The following is a 21,226-nucleotide window of genomic DNA, read 5'->3' on the forward strand; positions in this document are numbered from 1 at the left end:
GGATCCCAGGGGGGTTGAGGGGGCCAAGCAGGGAGAGTGGCAGGAAACTGCTCCAGGGAGACAGCTAGGTTGGGTGGGGCAGGAAACGGGAAGCCCGGTCAGGAAGGAGGCGGGGCTGGAAGTCGGCTTGAAGGCCTGTCTGCTCTGCCCCCCTGGGGTATTTAAAGGCAAGGCAGCTGAGGAGGAGGAGGAGGAGGAGCTTCTGAGTAGGGGAGCCAGGAGTTCCCCAGGAGAGGGAACTGGCTGAACGCAGCAAGCCAGGAAGAGGACTCAGGAGACAAGCTCACCCCGTCCCCTGGCTGTTCCTGAGGCTGACCCAGTCATTCTTTAGTTCAAGAAGGGCTAGGAGCCCACCCACCCCCTGGGAGTCTGACACAAGTATAAAAGGAGGTGCTCGGGCCTCACTGATAGGAGTGGGGAGAGCATCACGGTGGTTGTGGTGCTTGTGTGACAGAGAGAAAGGTGAAACTTGTTAGCTCAGGGTGCTCTGGATACTAGAAAGTGGGGCTAGAGTGCATTTTTATAACCAAGGAACAAAATGTACAGCATACCTTGGACTGTTACTACTACTACAACAAAGAATATTTATATACTGCTTTTCTAAAAAAGAAACACAAGGTAGACAGCAGCAACAGCCACTAAAGTGATGCTATGCTGGGGCTGGATAGGGCCAGTTGCTCTCCTCCTGCTAAATAAAGAGAATCACTACTTTAAAAAGGTGCTCCTCTCTTCATGACAGATAGCAAAAACAAGTTATGCCACACAGGAACATAGGAAGCCACCTAATGCTGTCTCAGAGAGGCACCTCTCTGCTAATTTAGCAAGGAGTCACCTTTTTAAAGTGGTGATTCTTTTACCCCCTCCCCCTGCTGGCATTCTACCTTCATAAACCTTCAGACCCAGAACCTACCAGTCTACAAAACCTTCAGTCTACAAATTTGAAAAATAAATAAATAACTGGTTTTATTGGCTATGTAGAATATATGTCGTGTGTTAACTTAAAAGCTAGGTCTTAGCTGCATTTGTTAGCTAATTAAAGGTTTTAAGCTCTGTCCTCCAAGAAAATTACAGAAGTAGGGTAGATCTCGCCTTCTCCTCATGCTGGGTGTCTCCTTGATGATAAAGTGGGACTGCTTCCCCACTAACCTCCACGCAAAACTCCTTTGATATCTGTTATCAAACTCCTGTTCTCAAAGTTCTGGGTAGAAAAACTTCCCTGGTCTGAGCCTTGTGTTCTCAAGAGCTGCTTCCCAACTAAGCCACCTCAGGAATGTGGCCCCTCCCACAAGCTGTGTGACTCACCTGCAGCTAATCCCCACCCACTATCTCTCTAGGCATAACTGAAACTGCCCTGTCAAAAACAAACTACCAATTTGGACTACAACTTCCATAATTCCTGACTATTGACCATTGTTCCTTGGGATGATGGATGTTGCACAGCCCTTCTCTAAGTGAATGATGGATTTCTTATAGCTGTTTGGATTCTTAGGACAATAACTGTTTCCTTGCTCTTCTTCTCACTTGTCAGGTGGTTCTTGTTTCCCCCATAATTCCAGTTATGTGATACAATTCCCAAAATTAGGATGCATTATTACCACAGAGGAAACAGGGTGTATCAGAGTGGTGGAAATGGAAAGGAGGACAATTGATCTAAGTCGACAACTTGATACTGCTGTCAGTGTGTTGCCACACAATGCAAAGGTGTCCGCCCCTCCGAATCTCTTCGATCTAGGTCAAGCTCTTGGTGGCAAAAGAAACCTGCAAGCATATGTGAAGTAGCTGGATGCAGACTTGAGGTTGTTGGGAAGTGTTTCTTGTAGTATGCAAAGATGCTCCAGGGCTCTAATCCAGTGGTAGATGATGATGATGATGATGATGATGAAGAAGAAGAATTCAATTTCTATACCGTCCTTCCAAAAATGGTTCAGGGCGGTTTGGTCTGTCATAATCCAGTAACGGATGGTTTTTGGTCTTCAGTGATTAAACAACAGGAGTATATAGGGAATTTGTGTCTTCTTTGCAAGTTCCTCTCCTAAAAACCCAAAATGGTACCCCTCTCCTCAGCCGCAACTGACTTGGACCTGTTGCACAGAATTCCAAGCTGTCTTGAAATCCTAGACCCCTAATAGATCCATAAGCATTTTCCACATGTTATGCTGAAGGCGTGGTGGGGGGGTGGGGTGAAAAGAGTCCTGTGAACTGTCCCTGATCCTGACCTCCACATGTTCAGCTTAGCTTAATTCTCACAATGCAGACTTTCCAAGTACACAGGAAGAACTAAGTATATGATCCAACTAACTGAGCACAGCTGCAGTTTAGACATTAAGCAAATGATCTCTATGAACACATATGCAGCAAATTAAAGGCATTTTTGAAAAATAAATGTACCCATTTTGCAGATGGGAAGTACTGGGCCAGTATTTTCTAATTCAAAGGGCAACTGGAGAATACATAGTAGAGAACTTATGCAAAGCAGTAAAACTGGACCTATTTCCTTAATTTTGCCAGGGCACCATTTCCCACTCAGAGGTGCACCTAGGTAATTTTGGAGCCTGGACCTAAAGTCCTTTGGAGGCCACCCCTTTCCAAATTCAGTATCATCATGCTCTGCTGGGTGACCACCCCAGACTAAAGAGGATTTGGGGCCCCCCAAGGGCTGTAGCGGTTCTGGACTTCGGCCCGGTAAGAGTGCCTCTGTTCCCACTTCCACTTGGATCAGTTTTGGAGTAGTGTTAAACCCCTTTGTGAACTCCCCCCACTGCCCCTGATCAGCAGGAAAAGGTTTCTGAACTCTGAGTTGAAAGGAATGGGTCATCTATGTCCTAGCTCTCCTGTACTTATCAGCTCTGGGGTCACCATCCACTGTTTCTACTCTGGCCACTTCTACCGGTTTCCTTTTTGTCCTTCATGTGAACAACCTGTCCTGTGAGGCCGGCCAACACTTTTGAAACCCCTCTCTTATTGGGATTCCTCCCCTTGCACTGACAGGCCTCTTTTACTCCCCCAGGGAACTTGCTTTTGGCTGCTCCTCCCGACGGGCACCTGCAGTTCTACATATGAAAACGGTTTCCCTTGCATCCCTTGGCTGCAAAATATGCCTCCTTTGACATTTGGAGTTTTCTTCCTTGCTGTCTACACATCCTTCCATCTTGCAACAGGTAGGTCAAGGCAAGGGTTTAAAAAAAAAAATACAAAGACCATGATCAGGGCTTTTTGGGAACTGAGCAATTGACTCTCAACCCAGTTTGGGATGAACCACACAGGGACACTCACCATTCCTAAAGCTGAATGGGAATGTTAAGCAAATATGATACTTGGCCAAACTTTCATATTTGAATCAAAGCTCTATATTCAATATTCCCTCACCCTCAAAGTTTTTATTTTCAACAGTGCTTCAAAAATTAGTCATGTTCAACAGGTCAGCCCTTTCAGACATTCAGTGTGTGCATTTGCACACTCAGGATTGTGCCTGCTGCAGTAACAGAGTTTATAATTTAGAAACATTTCTGCATAGGGAAACTAGTTGAAATGTGCAATTCCTGGACATGCTGTAAAACCACATGGGAAAGTTGGAACAGAGCAAAGCTTGAAACTTCTATATGAATGACATATGAAAATTGCATTTTCCTCATTGCTGTTGCCTATCTTAATGTAACCCCAAGACATGACACCCACTGTTCCCATTCTCAACTTCTATGCACTCATCAGTTCGCCTGAAAAGGGCTAGTTTCTGTACCCTAATAGGCAACCCTTTTATAATGGAAGAAATAAGCCCTTGCCCTGCACTGAGATTATTTTATTGTTACAATTACTAATATTTATCTACTGCTTTTCAACAAAAGTTTCCAAAATGGTTCACATAGAAAAATAAATAAAAAATAAGATGGTTCTCTCTCCCTCAAAGGCTTACAAGCTAAAAAGAAACATAAGGTAGACACCACCAACAACTAATGGAGGTATACTGTGCTGGGGTTGAATAGGGCCAGATGTCAATTTTAGGATAGGATGTAGGAGTGTGCATAAAACTGGTTTTGCCAGTTAGATTTCTCCCCAGGTTGAACCAGACCCAGTCTGAGTTAGAACCGAGCCAGTTCGATCAGCTTGGAGCTCTACTAGTAAAGGGGGCTGTCCTAAGGGTAGAGAGGGTGGGAGGGAAGTGAATAGCTACTTACAAGCACTGGCAGTGGTGGCTGTGGCCATTTGGGCCTTCCTTGGCCTGGTTCGGGCCTCCATGCACACGTGGAAGCTGTTTTAGTGACCTCCGCACATGCACAGAGGTAATTTGCATGATAGTCTCCCTGAATTCCCTTTTACTAGTAGTGTTCTGAACCGGCTTGGTTCGAACTGGGTCTGGTTCGGTTCAGACTGGCTGAGGCCAGTCTGGTTCAACTCCAAACCGTTGAGCCAAGCTGGCTCGACGCTGAGCACGGCTCAAACACTCTTAATAGGAGCACAGCCAGAGTAGAAGTCAGCAGATATCTGCTATGAGCAGCTTGCCAGATGCATCTTGCCCTGAATGCCGGCAAACATGTGAGTAAATCCATACCAAAGAGGATGGTGCCAGATGGGGCTTATTGGGGGATGGAACTCCATTAATTCATTCAGAAACCATTATAGGTACAGGATGGACATGCTACAAGAGCAAGCTGTTTTGCATAAGAAGTCTAAAACAAGTTCATGACCTCATGGGTCTAATGCAGTGTTTCTCAGTAGCAAGTACCCTCCAACTTCTGAAAAATGTAGGTACTACCTCAGTTTCCCAGTGGATTTTTTTATTGATGGCAATGTGTACTGTATGTTGGAAGGACTGTTCATGTAGGGCTGTGATATGACGATGCCCAATCTAATATGGGTGGGGTTTCCATCTCTTATCAGTGCCAGATTTGGGCATAACCTAATGAAGCTATAGCTTAGGGCCTCACACGATGAGGGGCCTCTGAATAGCAAAAAATGACTGAATTTCAAGTTTTACATAACTGGTTGGAAAAATAGAGAAGGGAGAAAATTATCTTAGAGAGTGTAGAGGAACTCTTACTAATCCCACATGTGTGATACCATGTGTCGAGGAATTTCAGATCCCACCAGCCCCATGATATCAGTTCTTTACTGCTGCCACCAAGTACATTTTTCTTTTAAATGGCTTGGTCTACTACAACAGCCCTTATACCTTTGCCAAAAAACCACAAACAACAACAGCAACAACAACAAAAACAACTTCAGTAGAAAGGCTTATAGGTGTGGGGTGGAGACAATTAACCAAGCTTGAAATTTTTAATCAATCAATCAATTAATTAATTTGAATTTCTATACCGCCTGACATAGAAATCTCTAGGCGGTATTAAATGCAACATGAAAGTTTACTTTGGAAAAATATATAGTCAATTTAAAACATTAGCTTTGGTTTCTGAATTAATATCAAAACAAAACACAGTTACCGTGAGAGCATAAAGGGAGAAATAAAAGGGTTGCGAGAAATGCATCCAACTAACCTAACTCCACTGGTCCCTAACACCAGTCCTCTGCAGTAGCCTTCCTTTGTCAGCAACTCGGCTTGTTCCTTCTTCAGCCTCAGGTCTTTTACGGTCCTGGGGATTCAACCCAGACTGGTGGTTTTGTGATTAGCGCCCTTCGGAGAGTCTCCACTCTCTGTAGTGATTTTCCACTATTGCTTGTGACTTCAGACTCTGAACCACAAGAAGGATTCCTCTCCTTCTCCTTCTTCTGAATCACGGCTCTGCACAGCACTCCACTCTGTCTCCAGCTCTGCCTTCTTGGCACTTTCCAGACTAGCTGCTCATCAGCAGCAAAATGCCTCCGTTGGGGCAAGTTGCATTCGGAACGTAAACAGCAGGGGGAGCAGTCGCGCGGAAACGGAAAACCCGGAAAAACAGCACCTTTTTTGCACCTTATATAAGACGTCCTAGCTCTATATCGCAGTGATTAAATTTGAAACAAGGAGAACAATGTGAATGGCACCCTGCTGTCCACATAAAGACGGCGGTGTCACGATGCAGGAAGTGTGGAAGTACACTTCCGAGAGGCATCCTGACCCCATTGCAGGGTCTAGTCTGGAAAGAGCCCTTGACTGCTTGACTCTCTCTTCTTGATTCTTCTTGACTCTGACTCTGTCTCTGACTCTTTTCTCCACTGTGACTGCCAGGCCCTCTCAAACTCATTCTATATATGCACAATTTTACTCCAATAGTTTTTTAAACAACCCAATCAGAATAACTCAATGTTCCCTCCATTTTTCAGATCTTCCCTTCCCTCCAAAACCAAAGGGCATCCCTTCCCCTGACTGCCTCTGCCCTTGCGGTTCTGGCCAAGTGGAGACCAGTACACATTCAATTTTACACTGTGATTTTTTTAAGGAAGCCCACTTGAGACTAATCTCCCCCTTATTGTCTAAGTTTTTAGGACACTCTGATGATTTTTATTTGAAGTTTTTATTACTTAACTCAGATGAAAGAAATATTAATATAGTGGTCAGGTTTTGTTTTATAATCTGCAAAACTCGGTCTGATGCATTATCTGTATTTCTTTGTATATTGGTCTATGACCGTAATAAAGGTCTGTTCTGTTCTATTCTGTTCTGAAAATATTTTAAGTTGTATGTGAAATGCAAAGCAGACATAGTGCAGGTTGTGTGTTTTTTTCCTTTCCAATTTAGTAATGCTGAACTGTGTAACCAGCCTTGTGTTTTTGTACATTAGCATCTCTGAAAAATTTTAAGTAAGAAATCATAATGTGTTTTCAGTTAAAGGCATTTCTAATGCAGGCTTATTGCAAGATACCTGCTTTTGTTAGATTATTCATTTTTCATTGCATCTTTGCCAAATATATATGGGGGGGGGAAACCTCTATTAGGTCTATTTTTATTATTCTTTTGTTGTTGTTGGAATGTGTTCTTTTTAATGCTGTGGGGCCTCAAGCCTCACACAGCTCAGGGCCGCCGCCGCATGTCTGAATCCGGCCCTGTCTCTTATGCCAGGTTTACACAACCGCAGGGTGTGCCTGGACTAGAGGTCAAGTGGGCCAAAACTTGGAGGGCTGAACCCCGTGCTGTAAAAAGGCTTTACACAGCACTATTGGAAATAACAACAGCGCTATGTGTTTGAAAATAAATTTCCAAATTATTGCTGGGAAATATAAAGCATTGTGCATTGCACAGCACACTTTGTTTTTTGAGGAAGAAGGAATGAGACAGAGAGATGTGAAAAGAGGGTAAGAAAAGGGTGGGGGGAGGTTAATTTTAGGATGCCACTTGCAGTAAAGGCAAGCAGAACCTCTCTCCTCTCCAATCCTCTCCTTCTCGCTGGGCGTCTTCCTCCATTGTCCCATATCCCTTGCCTGTGTCTTGTCAGACCCCAGAGATTCGTGCAGCACATGTTGAAAAACCATGGCCTGAGAGTGGATTTGCTTACAGAACAGATGTGGGGAGTGCCTCCTGCTGAGAACCCTGAAGAAAGGCACATCTGCCTTTTTTGATGCTGGCAGCCCTAGAGATGTGTCCACAGTATGTCTGGAACCACCACAGCAGCAATGTCCCTTCTTCTGAAATCACTGGGGCATGATGTTGGCAGGAGAGGGGGCCACACACCCATTGTGGCAGCCGCTCTAAACCTCAGCTTGAGATTTTGGGGAGCAAATACAACGGGGTGCAGTCTGAGAGGTGCAGCTGCTTGGTGTGGCCCAGTCAGACATGGGGAATGGCAGCCATTCTGCCCAGTGGGCAGTTAAGGCTGCCTTCTGTGCCTCCTGCCAGCAGGAAACCCTGATTGATTGATTGATTGATTGAGTGCTGACTCTTAGCGACCACATAGATAGATTCTCTCATTTTGTCTATCCCTGTGGGTTTTTTTGGTAAGATACAGGAGTGGTTTACCATTGCCTTCTCCCACACAATATGAAATGATGCCTTTGTCGTTGTCACTGAAGTGATCATCTGCCTCCAGAACCATCCTATATTGCTGCTGCCCAATATAGGTACCTGCTTGCTTTAGCTGGGCAGCTGGGATGACCTTCGTGCTTTGGGTGAGACTACTGGGAGTATCCCTCCCAGCATACTTGGCTCATCCCTCCCAGGAACACCTCCCCCCCCCCCCCGCCCACCACGATGAGGCAGCATAGCAGGACTTGGTGGGAGGGAACCCTGCCTGCCCTTTAATGCTGATCTTCCTCTTTCACAGACCCGGCTTTTGTTTGGGCACTTCCTTACGGTTTCCTAAGCAACATGTGTGACAGTTAAAGGAGCTTGCCTGAGAGCTAAATAAAAGCCAAGCACTGTAAAACACAGTCCATGGTCAAAATGCACTTGACATTAAGCCTGTGGCTGGCAGGTAGGACGGAAAGCTGTCCTCTGATCATAAGAAGTAAGTGGCAGGGGCCTGATCTGGCCCAGGAGCAGGCAGGGTGGTGATGGTGGACTTAACTCTCGCGACCATCATGCCTTCCCAACAGAAGCTTTGGGGCCGGCGTTATTTTTGGCTTCCTAAAGGCTGCGCCCCCAGTTTCATTAACTTCAGCTAGAAACACTTTCCCCCAAGCTTGAGCCTTGCATTATGCTGTACGAGTGTAAGATGTCTACATTCATGCCTCTGTGTCTGTGAATGGCTCTACTTGTGTTCATTTTAAAAGTGAGCCTGGGTTCAGACCCTTCAAATGTATGGTACAGACATAGTAGTACAAGAGTAGTTCTGTACCTCCATTCAACATAACTGTACAGGTATGACCGTACCTCTGTACAGATCTGTACCTGTGTACACTGTACACTCATCGTACGAGTGTTGAACGTAATGTGTGAATGGGCCTCCTGTCTCAGCCCTTTCCATCTTCAAACTGCTGTTTCTTACAGAATTATCTGCTATGCACTCGTCTCTGCCCCAGTCTTCCAAGCGAATTGCTCATCTGAGAAGGGTCTGCATTCTTTGAGGACTGGAATGCTCATTTTTTAGACCGCTGCTGGCCACACATTCGCAGTGATCAAGCCGCCCAATTCACAACCATGTCTTCTGTCTCTTCTCTGTCCCGTGGCCCCCAGCGGTGGCTGACCAGTGCAGTGGGGGGAACAACATCTTCACCGAGATTCCGGAGAACAGCCCCCATGGTACCTTGGTCTCCTACCTCACGATACCTGCTGATCCCATGAGCGACATCATCCAGCTGAGCTTGAGTGGCATTGATGCGGAGTGGTTCTACTTGGACGGCAAGGCAGTGCGGCTGAACGTCTCGGAGGAGAGAGTGTTGGACAGAGAGGTGGGTGGTCCCCGGCTCTTGCCATGCTGCCCATGATGATGACAGTCATTTTATGCTTCTGGGGAGACAGATTTCCAACAGTGTTTTGGATTATTTGGCAGGGAATGGGCAGGGGAGACCAGGCTGCATGGGGACATGACAGACAGTAGCAGTGATAGACTCCTGAGTCATTGGGACTCTTGTTTTGGCTTCTCTACCACAGTCCACACTTTTGCCAGGCAATGGTCCTCCATGTCTTCAGTTGGAAACTATATTTTCCCCGGTGAACCTCATTAATATTCACAATTTTGGCACTTGCAGTTTTGCGGTCAGGCAATATATAGCTGACCTTGTTATCTGCAGTCCGTCGCTTCGCATCTCAGTGGGTTTTGGCAGCACAGTTCTGCCCTGACATGGTCGAGCTCTTGCTGCAAGGGCTCATGGGTTGTGAGTGGAGTTTGGAGGAGCTCAGTGGAGTGCTTTGGTCTGCAGGTTGAGAGTTTTTCTGTGCTTCTAAAAGCCATTTTTGGTAGCCTTTGGCATCCTGAGGTTGCCATTGGGAGCCTTCAGGAGCTATTGCTCTGGAGCCTTTTGGGAGCCATTCCTGTGGAGGTTCTTGGAGCCCTTTCCCTCTCGCAGCATTGTGCTTCCCTCGCAAGTGGCGAATTGTGACTTTGATAACTTTTAATTTTGATGAACATTTATTTTTAATTACAAATTCAAATTAAAAATTTATTTAATTTGGAGAATTACAGTGCTGTATTATTTAATTTAAATTACAATTACGATTCAATTTAAATTAAATTAAAATTTGATTTCAATTATCCATTGAAAATGGACTCTCCTCTCACTCCTTGTTTCTCACATGCTCCCGTGTGTGTGTTTCTTTGAACTGGGTTTAATTTTGTGCTGCCTCTTTGGCCAACCTACCAACCAACCAAGGCTGAGGGGCTTGTGCTATGGTTAAGTCTTTGGACTGTAATAAACACTACTACTACTAAGTGCTGGACTTCCACAGTGGGGTGAGAAAACGTCATGATTACACATTACTGGAGAAGCTGGAGGGGCATTGCTGGAGAGTGGGAGTGCTGAGGTGGCCAAGGTCCCGTTCTGTGCTCCGTCCTTATTTTCGGTCATTTTCCTGGGCTCTGGAACCTAACCCCCCAATTCCCATTGACTCAAGGTTTCATTATCCACAGTTTCGTTATCTTCGGTCAGGGGAGGATTCACCTTTTTGCCGCCCAGAGGCAAAAATACTTTTGCCTCCCTTTTACCTTAAAATGCCCCCCATAAAAAACATCGCTTTGTGGCTGCGGAAGTAAGCTGCAGGAACGGGGCGGGGGGGCTTTCCCTCTTTGCCCTCTAAAGAATGATGGGGCAGGTTGGTGACTGCAGCAAGGGTGGGGGCGAGGAGAAAGTCCTTTTGTGGCTTTTTAAAATGCTGCAGTAGCTGCAGGGAGGGGGGTGGGGGAAGTTCCCCTTTACCGAAGTCTTAACCTTTACCCAGGGAGGGTGGGCTGGGCTGCAGCAGTAGTTGCAGGGAGGGTGGGGGGAAGAGGGGAGAGTTCCCCCTTTCACCGAGATGGGGGGCAGTGGGCTCCTTCCAGCTCCCCTCCCTCCTCCCAAGTGACTGCACGGGCTTCTCGCCTCTCTGCTGAGCAGCCTGAGGCCGGAAATGAGGCCAGGAACGGGCTGCTCACCCCCGCGGTAGGCAAATGCCTACCCTGCCTCTCTGTGAGCCCCTCACATGGTGAGCACTATGTAAGGTGCCTCTTTGCCCAGTTAGCCGGGGCCTTTAACCCGGGCTGTCTTTGACCTCTGCTCCAGCCTACTGTAAGCAACAAGAGGTCAGAGATCGGACTCTTTTAGTGCGTGCACTGATGTTCCTGTATGAAGGAGAAATGTGAATATACGCTTGCCTTTGGAGAGGTGAAGGAAGAGCAGTGCGGATTATTTTAGTGGCAATGCCTTGTATATTTGTTTTGTGTTCCAGGCTTTGGAAACCCCAGTTCTGATGGTCTCTTTTACCTGCACGGAAGATGGTTTCTCACCGGTACAAATCATCATATTGTCTGTTAAAATGTGCTTGCTACATATAACATCTCAAGCAGTGTTCCCTCTAACAGGGATTCCCAGATGTTGTTAACTACAGCTCCCAGAACCCCCAGCTGCAATGGCTTTTGCTTGGGGTTCATGGGAGTTGTAGTCAACAACACCTGGGAAGAATCCCTGTTAGAGGGAACACTGATCTCAAGTAGCACCCAAAAACTGCTCCCTTCACTCCAAGTGGACCATCCTTGACTGCCCCCTTTCACTACTCATCTCCATTTCCCTCCCTGGGATCATCCAGGGGAAAATTGCATTCTGCCCAATGAGAATGCAATCAGTCCAGAATGCAAGCAGCCCAGCCCTGAGTGTAAACAAAGACCACTGGCTGAAATGCCCTGGAAGAAATATGATGGGATGCAACGGCATCATAGCCAGCTTCCTGCCCTTGTCTGTGCTCTTGAGGCTTTTCTCTCATTGGGGTCTGCCCATCACATACAATATGAATATGTGGCAAAAGGGAAATAAATCCAGATCCAGGCTGGGGTAGCGCCCCTGAGGCCCCTCTCCCAATGGACACTTTCCATCAAATATAATGGATGCCTCCACCCCCCACCCCAACAAGCCTTCTGTGGGAAATGCATGTACTGCTGTTGCTCTTGGAGATGGGGGAGCCTTCCTTGTGGGCAGGACTCTCTGTTACTTTATTTTTGACATTGCCCCACCCTCCCTCCATGTTGCTCAGGGCAGCCTACATGCCTCCCTCAATTTTATCTTCACCACAATACCCCTGTGAGTGGGGTTAGGTTGAAAGAGTGACTGGCTCCTCCATAATGACTGAGTCGTTTTTGAGCCTGGGGCTCCCCTCTCTTCATCCAGCCCTCTAACCATTACATCTCAGTGGCTCTCCCGTTCCCTTGTTTCAGTTTTTCTTCTGGCAGCATCGTTAGTGGGTTGGCAATCAGTGGGTGTGGGATATTTGGCTCTGAGAAGTCCCTCATGGCCTCTTCCTCTCCCCCAGGTTGAATACCGGATCATCGTCCAAGTGATGAACGAGAATGACAACAAGCCGCAGTTTCAGGAGGACTCCGTTGGCACACGGAACATTAGCGAGGTGAGCTGGTCGGCTTGTGCCAGGGCTGGTGGTGGGAACAAGAGCACCCGGGCCCCTCCAGGGCTGGGCCTCCTGCTTTGTTAAATAGCCACTGCTTTCTTGCAGGGCTGTTGTTGTTGGAAGGGACACGGAAAGCGAGAAGGGAGCAGAGCTAGCAGACTCCCTTTGAATGACAAGTCTTTGTGCCTGCACCTGAATGCTCTGTGCATGAGAAGCACGGTTCCCTCTAAGGTGTGCACACGTGTGCGTGCTCACAAGTTTTTTGGTTCATTTTAGATCCCGCTCAGCTTGAATTAGGAGGGCCCCACTCTGAATGCAGGTGCGCGCACACTGCCTTGATACTGCTGCCCAGAACAAAACTCATTCTGCACAGAGATGAAAAAATCAGAAGGACCACTGATGAGAATGTCATCAAATTAGGGTCTCCTCCCCCTGGTTGTGGTGGCGGTGACTATGACTACAAGGGCAGACTCATGGCAAATGTTTATGAGGTGCAAAGAGGAGGAGCACGGCAGGGGGAGGCCATTTCTCCTCCTCTCATCCCTCTTCTGCCTGTGCTTCCTGAGGCTCCATGGAGCTGGTTCGAGCAGCGGTAGCCAGCAAGGAGGACAGAATCGAAGATAGCCAGGGAAGAGTATGCATAACTGCAGGTTAGACTTGGGCCAGGTTTTGTGGGCCAAACCACAGGTCAAGTGTAATGTGGGGGATCCACAATGGGATCTCCAGGGTGCTTTCCAGGTTAGACCCTGCAATGGGGTCATGACATATCTCCAAAGTCTGCTTCCGCACTTTCTGTGTGGTGATATTGCAGTCCCTATGCTGGCAGCAGGGTTCTGTTCACATTTTGGACGCCTTGTTTTGGATTTAATGGCTGCGATTTAGTGCTATAACATTGTATGTCCGGCGTAAAAAGGTTGTTGGGTTTTTTTGATTGTTAGTTTTCGTGAGACTGCTCCCCCTGCTGGTAGCTTTGCTATTTATGTTTTGAATCCAATTTGCCTGAACGGAAGCATTTTGCCGCTATTGAGTGGGTAATCTGGAAAGCACCCAGGCAGCTTTTTTCTTTCCCTAAAAAGCTCTTGGGGGAAATTTCATGTGGGCAAATCTGGCTATGGCCCTGTGCCCATGTTTGTAGGGCTGTGGTTCTGTAATGGTCCACGTAGGCTGGATCCCCATATGTGTGACATCCCCATATCCCAGGAAGGCCGTGGGTGGGGTTGCTGTGGGGCTGCACTCTGGCTCGTGTCTAGGCCCGCCCTTCCTCACCCAGCTCTCTCTCCCTGTCTCCAGCTGGCTGCCCTGCACTCGGTGGTCTTCAGCACCCAGGCGGAGGATGCAGATGGCGACACCCTCATGTATGTGATTGACAGCAGCTCGGTGAGTCCCTCCTGCATGGTCACCATGGCAACCTGAAGGGAGTTTCGCGGAGTGAGGAGGGCCAAAGCTGCCCTTGCTACAAGTGTGAGGGACGGAGAACATCTGGCAGCTTCTGTGGATTTCCCCCTTTGTTCTTTACTAGGAGTTTTGAAATCAGTCCTCAAGTCCGTTGCTAAATCTGCCCCCTGCTAACTGAGCAAAGAGGCACCTTTTTAAAGTGGTGACTCTCTTCACTTAGCAAGGGGAGAGCAACTGGCCCTATCCAGCCCCAGCACAGCATCCCTCCAGTGACTGTTGCAGGTGTCTATATTATGTTTCTTTTTTTAGATCGTGAGCCCTCTGAGCACAGGGAGCCATTTTATTTATTTATTTATTTATTTATTTATTTATTTATTTATTTATTTATTTATTTTAATATCTTTGTCGACCGCTTTGGGAACTTCTGTTGACAAGCGATATATAAATTTCCATCGTGCATTGTCCCTCTTTTCTGTTGGAAAAAGGCAAAGAGGGCAGCTCACAAAACCCAATAAAATCACAATTAAACACACACAAATGCTGCAGGAGCCATAAAACCCAACAAGAACAAAGCATCAGGTCCTGGGAAGAGCAGTGCTCTGGCAGGATAGGGCCATCAACGGCTGCTGGCCTTGGCAGCGATATACTTCCATCAGGTCCAGAGGGGGCATGGCCCCAAACACTGAGTATTCAATAACACCAGCGGGCGGGGAAGTTGCCCTCACTTCCTCCAGGGTGGCTCCAGAGGGGAGGCAAGCACCCGCCTGGGAAAGTAGTCGCCCACCCCACCCAGCCTCCTAATGGCACATTGGGAAGGTAACTGGACTAGCAAGCATGAGGTTACCGGTTTGCATCCCCGCTGGTCTGTTTCCCAGACTATGGGAAACACCTATATTGGGCAGTAGCGATATAGGAAGGTGCTGAAAGGCATCATCTCATAGTGCGCGGGAGAAAGCAATGGTCAACCCCTCCTGTATTCTGCCAAAGACAACCACAGGGCTCTGTGGGCGCCAGGAGTCGACACTGACTCGACAGCACACTTTATGTTTTTACCTTTACTAAAAGAAACAAATAAATCCCCTCTTGTCATGCAAGGACTGGGCAGAGAGCCTCTGAGGCCACCATCACTTTGCCAAGGAGAAGCATTTTTCAGGGTTCCCAGACCCATATTTGGCACTTCAAGTGCAGATTATCTGCATGATGCCACACCCTTCCAAATGCCCCTTCTTGCTATAGGGTGGCATCATCATCATCATCATCATCATCATCATCATCATCATCATCATCAATTCGATTTCTATACCACCCTTCCAAAAATGGCTCAGGGCGGTTTCCACAGAGAAATAATAAATAAATAAGATGGCTCCCTGTCCCCAAAGGGCTCACAATCTAAAAAGAAACCTAAGATAGACCCCAGCAACAGTCACAGGAGGTCCTGTGCTGTGGGTGGAGAGGGCCAGTTACTCTCCCCCTGCTAAATAAAGAGAATCACCACATTTAAAAGGTGCCTCTTTGCCAAGTTAGCAGGGGTTAGCAGACATGCATGTGGGACCATGTTAATAAAGTGTAATTATTGCTCTGCCTTTGGGGGGACTTTCCTCCCAGGAGTTTAGAGCAGAGCTGATGGTTCTCCCCACTCCCAAAAGCCCTGTGAGGGGAGGAAGAGCTGAGAGATGAAATCTCCCCACATTCAGAAGGCAGGCGAGGGGAAATGGCACTGCGCTTGATGGCCCTGCCCCCATGCCACACATTTCTCTGTCATGAGACAGAGACTGTTGCTGGGTATTCCTCAGACTCCTGCCAGCTTGGAGTATGTGAGGACCTTTGCTCAGGCGTGGCCACTAGGGGCCATGGGGCCACACCTACTGAATACAAGGCAGATTTCATGGCGGAGGGGCTGTTGTGACTGACCCCCAAGTCACCCCATAAGCTTCATGGCTGAGCAGGGATTGGAACCCGGGTCTTCCTGGTCCTAGTCTGCCACTCAAGCCACTGTACCACCTTGGGAATCAACGGAAGGGACAGAGCCGCCATTTTGTGAGCCGTTCCTCAGGCTTGGCCCCCTACAGAGCATCTCACGTCGCTTCTTGGCGTCCCTCCTGCTGATGCCCTCTGCTTTCCTCCATGGAGCCGCCCAATGGAGGAGCCAATGGGGAGCCGTCCTGAGCAGGCCTCAGGTGTGGGCGTCAGATTAGCCAGGGGAACAAGGTCTCTTAGGCAAGGGCGTGGGTGTGGATTATGAGACTACGTGTTTAGAGCAAACTGCAGACGGATTTGGAGGGCAGAGGGTGATGTGGTGGGCAGCACCTTTGGGAGAGGGAAGGGAGGCACGGGTCTCGACCAGGGCTGCACAAGATCGGCCCTCCAGCTGTTGCTGGACTTTCATCACCCTTGACCTTTGGCCACCGTGGCTGGGGATGCTGGGAGTCGGGACAGCAGCTGGAGGGCTGAAGTGGTGCAGCCCTGATCTCAGGGGCTACGCTGCCTCCCCACCCCACTCATGGCCCCTGACTGGGGACTCCAGGCTGGCCTTTGGCCATCACCTTCTGTTCTGACTTCCAGGTGGATGCCAGGTATTTCCGAATCGACCTGCCGAACAGTGGCAAGATAGTGCTGGCCAAAGCACTTGATTTTGAGACCAAGAGGCACCTGGAGTTTGTGGTTCATGCTGTGGTGAGGAGGAAGCTGTGGGAACGGGGCTCATGTCATGGGGGGAGGGCCTTTCAGTGGGGCAGGAGCACGTGCTTTGCAGGCTGAGAGTCCAGGTGCAGTTCCTGGCAGTGTCTGCAGATCGGGCCGAGAAAGACCCCTCCCTGCCTGAAAACCAGGAGAGCCCCTGTCTGCTCAGTGGGCCAATGCCTGACTTGGCATAAGGCTTCTGTGTGGTGGGGTGGGCATCTGCAAGGACCTTGGCCTCTCATTCCCCACTCTTTCTTACCGCCTCCCTGCCCCCCCCCCAGCCATGGGGATAAGAGTATGAAAGACCCCAGCCCTTCAGGGCTGTCACAAAGCCAACCGTTGGCTATCTCAGGGGCAGACGGTGGCCCAGAGAACAAAGCCCGGCTTGCTAGTGGTCATGCGGGTTTTGCCAAAGGGGATCTTCTTCTCTCTCAAGAGGAAGAGAGAGAGAGAGAGAAAGAGCAGTCCTCCTCGCCCAAGGACAGTTCCCCGGATTCTTTTGGTGAAGCCATGACAATTATTGACTACAAATGTGGGTCCAGCTAGGCCCCCAGGCCCACCCCACATTGGCCCCACTCCTCCATAGTTTTTGCATGCCTCCTTCTTCTGTGCTGTTCTCTGCCAGAAGAGGCCTCCCTGCCATTCTCCTCCAGGTCTTGGGAATGGTAGCTGGGTGAAGGGGGCTGAGCCCTGGAGCTCCTGGAGCTCCCGGACCTCCGCTCCCCACCATTCCCCCGCGGAATTGCAGTTCCAGTGAGAGGGGGGAAGGGATGTAGGAGGGAGAAGGAAGCTCGTGTCCCTTGCTGAACATTTGCAGGCTCCCTTCCTCCCTCCCTCCCCCTCTCCCGCCTGCTCTCTGGCTCATTAACAGCTGCCCGGGCCTTCCTAAGCCCTCTTTTCCTGGCTAATTGGGGGCGACATGATCTCGTCAGCTCCCCTTTCAGCCTTAATGGCTTAAATCCCACTTTTTAATTTCCCTAAGAGGGCGAGCATGAAGCTGCTCCTCTCTAGGTTGAAAGCAACCTTGGCCCCATGGCTGCCCCACAATTCCGGGTCTTGAACGAAAGCCTTTGGAGGGCCCCCCTGCTGCCTTTCACCTGCTCCTCTCCACCCTTCGCCCGCAGAGTCTGCCCTGCCCGCTTCGTCTGGCTGCTCTGCACTGCCAGCGCCTGCCCCAGGTGGGGGATCTGGGCTGCCCTCCAGATGGCAGCGTGCCGGACGTCACCTGCTTAGCTCAAGGCGCATAATGCTTCGGATCACACCTCTCCCTCCTTTTGTTCCACTTGCTTGCTTGTTTTTGAGCTGGATGCCCTTCAGGGACGCCCTGCGGAGCCACTCGGTCCACGTGAGGGAGGCCAGATGCAGCTAGGAGGGCTTGTGCGTCTGCAGGTGCCTATCCGTGGCCCGGATGCACACACGGCCCGCACACCACCGCAGAACTGGCCACCATGCCACAATCCCCATCCCTCGCCAATATAGGCCAGTTGCACGCTGGCCATGTGCCTAGTTGGTAGTCGAGACACAACAGAGCAGTCATTTGCTCCAGGTGGAGCTACCTGCCCTGCCCACTGGTGGTGCAGCAAAAAGGTGGGCCAAGGGGAAAGCAAAGGGGTTCCGTCTCCCATGCATGAGCAATGAAAGAAGCACACAGGTGAGACCTTCCTTTCTTTTACAGCTGCAAGTCCAGCTGCAGGCACCCAGCTGCGGAGCCAGCCGAGTGGAGGTCTGGGTCCAGCCTGACTCGGCGGCCCCCTCCAATCATGCCCTGTGCGTGTGATGTCATGCACACGGGGGCGTGGCTCAGGCTCCGGAGGAGCCCAGAGTGAACTCCCCCCCCCCGCACACACTCCCGGGCTGCCGAGAGCCCGAGCGAACTCTCAGCTTGTTATTTCAGGTGGCGCTGGCTGCCTGTTAGGACATTTCCCCCTTTCTTTTTCTCCAGAGAGGGAGAGAACGAGGAAAGAGTCCTATCGGGCAGCCAGTGCTGCTTGAAATAAGCTGAGAGTTCTCTTGGGCTCTCAGCAGCCCGTGCGTGGGAGAGGGGAGTTCACTCTGGGCTCCTCTGGAGCTGGAGCCACGCCCCTGCAGGCTTCGGCGGCCCTTTCCATGGGCGGCCTGGGTTCTTTGAACCCGTCCGCACAATGGTGGCTCTGCCCCTGGGCACCCCTCTTCCAGTATTTTGCCCTCTCTTGCTGGGGGGAGAGGGGTGGGGAAGGAGTGTGTGGAATAATTCCCCGAGTGACATTCTCTACCAGCCACTGGATATGGGATTCTTTGTGACCGCTGCCGTAGAGGCAGGAATGTCGGGACCGGGAACTGAGTGATCTTGGTCAGAGCTGGAAGACCTGCTCTTTGCAGGACTCGCTTCGGCCGCCCAGCCGGATTGGAAACTGGACCGTCTTCCTAGGAGCAAGGAAGGCGTTGGCCAGTGTGAGTGACGCACTCTGTGTTGTCCTGCCAGCTTGCCTTAAGGAAGAACCTGAGCCATTCACTTTTGAGCGCTCAAGGTTTGTAGGAAGTCCTGAGGCTTTGGAAGAACTGGAGTCATGAGCGGGCTTGAATTTGCCAACCAAGCCACAGGCAGCTTCCCAGTTGCAGCCTGGCATCCCTCCCGAGGAAAGCCTTTTCTTGGGCCCCCTTCTTGGGTGTGGCTGCAGAAGCTGAAGGGGGGTCCACCACAGAAACACCCATAACTTCTGTACTTGCCCCAAATCAAACAGGGTTCCCTAAAGCCACACCCTCTTCCTTGACAGAGACCCTCACTTTGCCTGCACTTCATGCTGGCTGACACTGTGCCTTGGAAGGCCGATCTGCTCCTTTGGCATCCTTGCTTCTCCCTGCTTCCAGCAGGTGGCACTACAGCCCCGCAATTAATTCCCAGCTCGCATCTGCAAAAAGCAGCCTATCAGCCTATCCATTCATTCAATTAACCAAGAGATCGGCAGCTGGGGTTATTTCAAACCAGCAGGTGATACCCAGGGCCCTCTCCATCGCCTTGATCTTCCGGGTGCTTATTCCCCTGCCTTGCTGCTTTGCTCCCAAGATGGCTAGCATCCCCCGCCCCCCTGCAACCTGGCTTTTCACAGCAGCCCATCAGGTGATAGTTTTGCTGGCATAGAGATTAGTGGCCACTTGTATGTTTCAATGGGGCTTGCACAGGAGAACTTCCATGGGCTCATGTCCATTGCTGTATTATCCCCATGGTCAGGGGTCCAACTTTAACTATGTGTTTTTGCATTCCTTGTTGGCCTTTCTCTCCTCTTGCAAGTTGGACCTCTTCTCCAGTAAAGTTAGAGTCTGTGCAGTCAGCATAGGAACATAGGAAGCTGCCATATACTGAGTCAGACCATTGGTCTATCTAGCTCAGTATTGTCTGCACAGACTGGCAGCGGCTTCTCCAAGGTTGCAGGCAGGAGTCTCTCTCCGCCCTATCTTGGAGATGCTGCCAGGGAGGGAATGTGGAACCTTCTGCTCTTCCCAGGGCGGCTCCATCCCCTGAGGGGAATATCTTACAATGCTCACACTTCTAGTCTCCCAGTCATATGCAACCAGGGCAGACCCTGCTTAACTATGGGGACAAGTCATGCTTGCTACCACAAGACCAGCTCTCTCCCTTCTGTGTACCTGCTGCTCATTCCCCAGTTTTTAAGGGCTGCAACAGAAGACTGTGTGTGTGTGTGTGTGCATGCGTATGCATGCGTGCATTTTTCTCCAGACCCTTTTCGTCTGGAGAGAGATCAAGAGCGACCATCCAGGCTGAGTGAGCATCCAGTCTTGGCAGGTCAGGCTGAAGGCCACGGGGTTCCAAGACCCAAGGGAGCTGTCAGTTCGAGTGGGGCCCCAAAGAAGGCAGGGGCCAAGTCACATGAAGGTGCACATGAAGGGCAGAGTGGCCAGAGGGGGACACGTGGCCCAAGCCAGGCAAAGGGCCAGACCCCAAGGTAGCAACAAGGGCAAGGGAGGAGCGAACTTGCTCAGCCTAGGCAGCGAACGCAGAGGCTTCACAGGGGCATTGCTAAGGATGGAGAAGATCTGGGACCTGCAGGCTATAATTCCCACTATGCCCATCAGTATTGGTTTTGTAGCTTATTTATTGTGCCCTTTTCATCTCTCTCTTAAGGGTCGCCCTCCCCGCTTTGCAGCGGCAAATCTGCCATGTGACCTTTGTTGTGGTGGCTGCTTTTATTGTCACCCCTGCATCCTCCCTTCTCAGTGCTGGTCTCAAGCACTGCCCTCCTCACTTCTTCATGTCTTGCTGCTGGGCTCGCATTGCAGGGCCACCAGGCCACTGAACAGAGTCTGCCCACAGCCCCAGCAACGCTGTCTCCTCCTCCTGGGCCACCAAGAGAGTCCACAGGTTCCTGGGGTCATTGCCCCAAGAGGGAGCCCCCTCCCTCCAATGCTCCAAGATGGCCAGGGCTTGCTTCCTCTCTTCAGGACTAGTCCCCTCATTTTCAGGCTGGTGGTGGGGGCCCACAGATCTGGGGCACCGAGGAAAACATTCGGGACACATGCTCTGTGGGCCCAGGGGTAACAACACCCATGCACTGGGGTGGACCCCTGTGGGGGTCAACAGGCAATGCCTAGAGAGTCTGCAGCCTAGATAGTGTCTCTGGAGGGCAAAGCTCACCCTCTCTAGGCTTGTAACCGGAGTGCCTCCATGGATGCAGGAGGCAGGTGCAGGTGTCCGAGTGCTGGCAGACTCCGTCTGAGATGCAGGTCTTGCCGCAAATGAGGCAGACTGAAACCCATCAGTGC

General features: G+C 50.0%; 1 protein-coding gene across 9 annotated transcripts in view; it reads left to right on the forward strand.

The window, feature by feature from the left end:
- Positions 1-21,226, forward strand: part of LOC128328499 (uncharacterized) — a 98,212-nt gene that overhangs the window by 46,656 nt on the left and 30,330 nt on the right. For 6 of the 9 annotated variants that reach the window (XR_008309257.1, XM_053258555.1, XM_053258553.1 and 3 more), the window contains exons 2-8: positions 3,008-3,158; positions 9,041-9,255; positions 11,228-11,287; positions 12,302-12,394; positions 12,500-12,625; positions 13,685-13,771; positions 16,352-16,462. Coding sequence is in view for 8 of the 9 variants with exons in the window: in XM_053258550.1 (XP_053114525.1) it covers positions 3,008-3,158; positions 9,041-9,255; positions 11,228-11,287; positions 12,302-12,394; positions 12,500-12,625; positions 13,685-13,771; positions 16,352-16,462 (843 nt within the window). In the remaining variant the exon portion in view is untranslated. Of the gene's footprint in view, positions 1-179; positions 463-3,007; positions 3,159-4,190; positions 4,278-9,040; positions 9,256-11,227; positions 11,288-12,301; positions 12,395-12,499; positions 12,626-13,684; positions 13,772-16,351; positions 16,463-21,226 lie in introns of those variants that run through there. The other 3 variants (XM_053258554.1, XM_053258557.1, XM_053258552.1) reach the window with 3 other exon arrangements.

This window comes from Hemicordylus capensis, chromosome 5 (genome assembly GCF_027244095.1).
Source record: "Hemicordylus capensis ecotype Gifberg chromosome 5, rHemCap1.1.pri, whole genome shotgun sequence".
NCBI classification, from domain to species: domain Eukaryota; kingdom Metazoa; phylum Chordata; class Lepidosauria; order Squamata; family Cordylidae; genus Hemicordylus; species Hemicordylus capensis.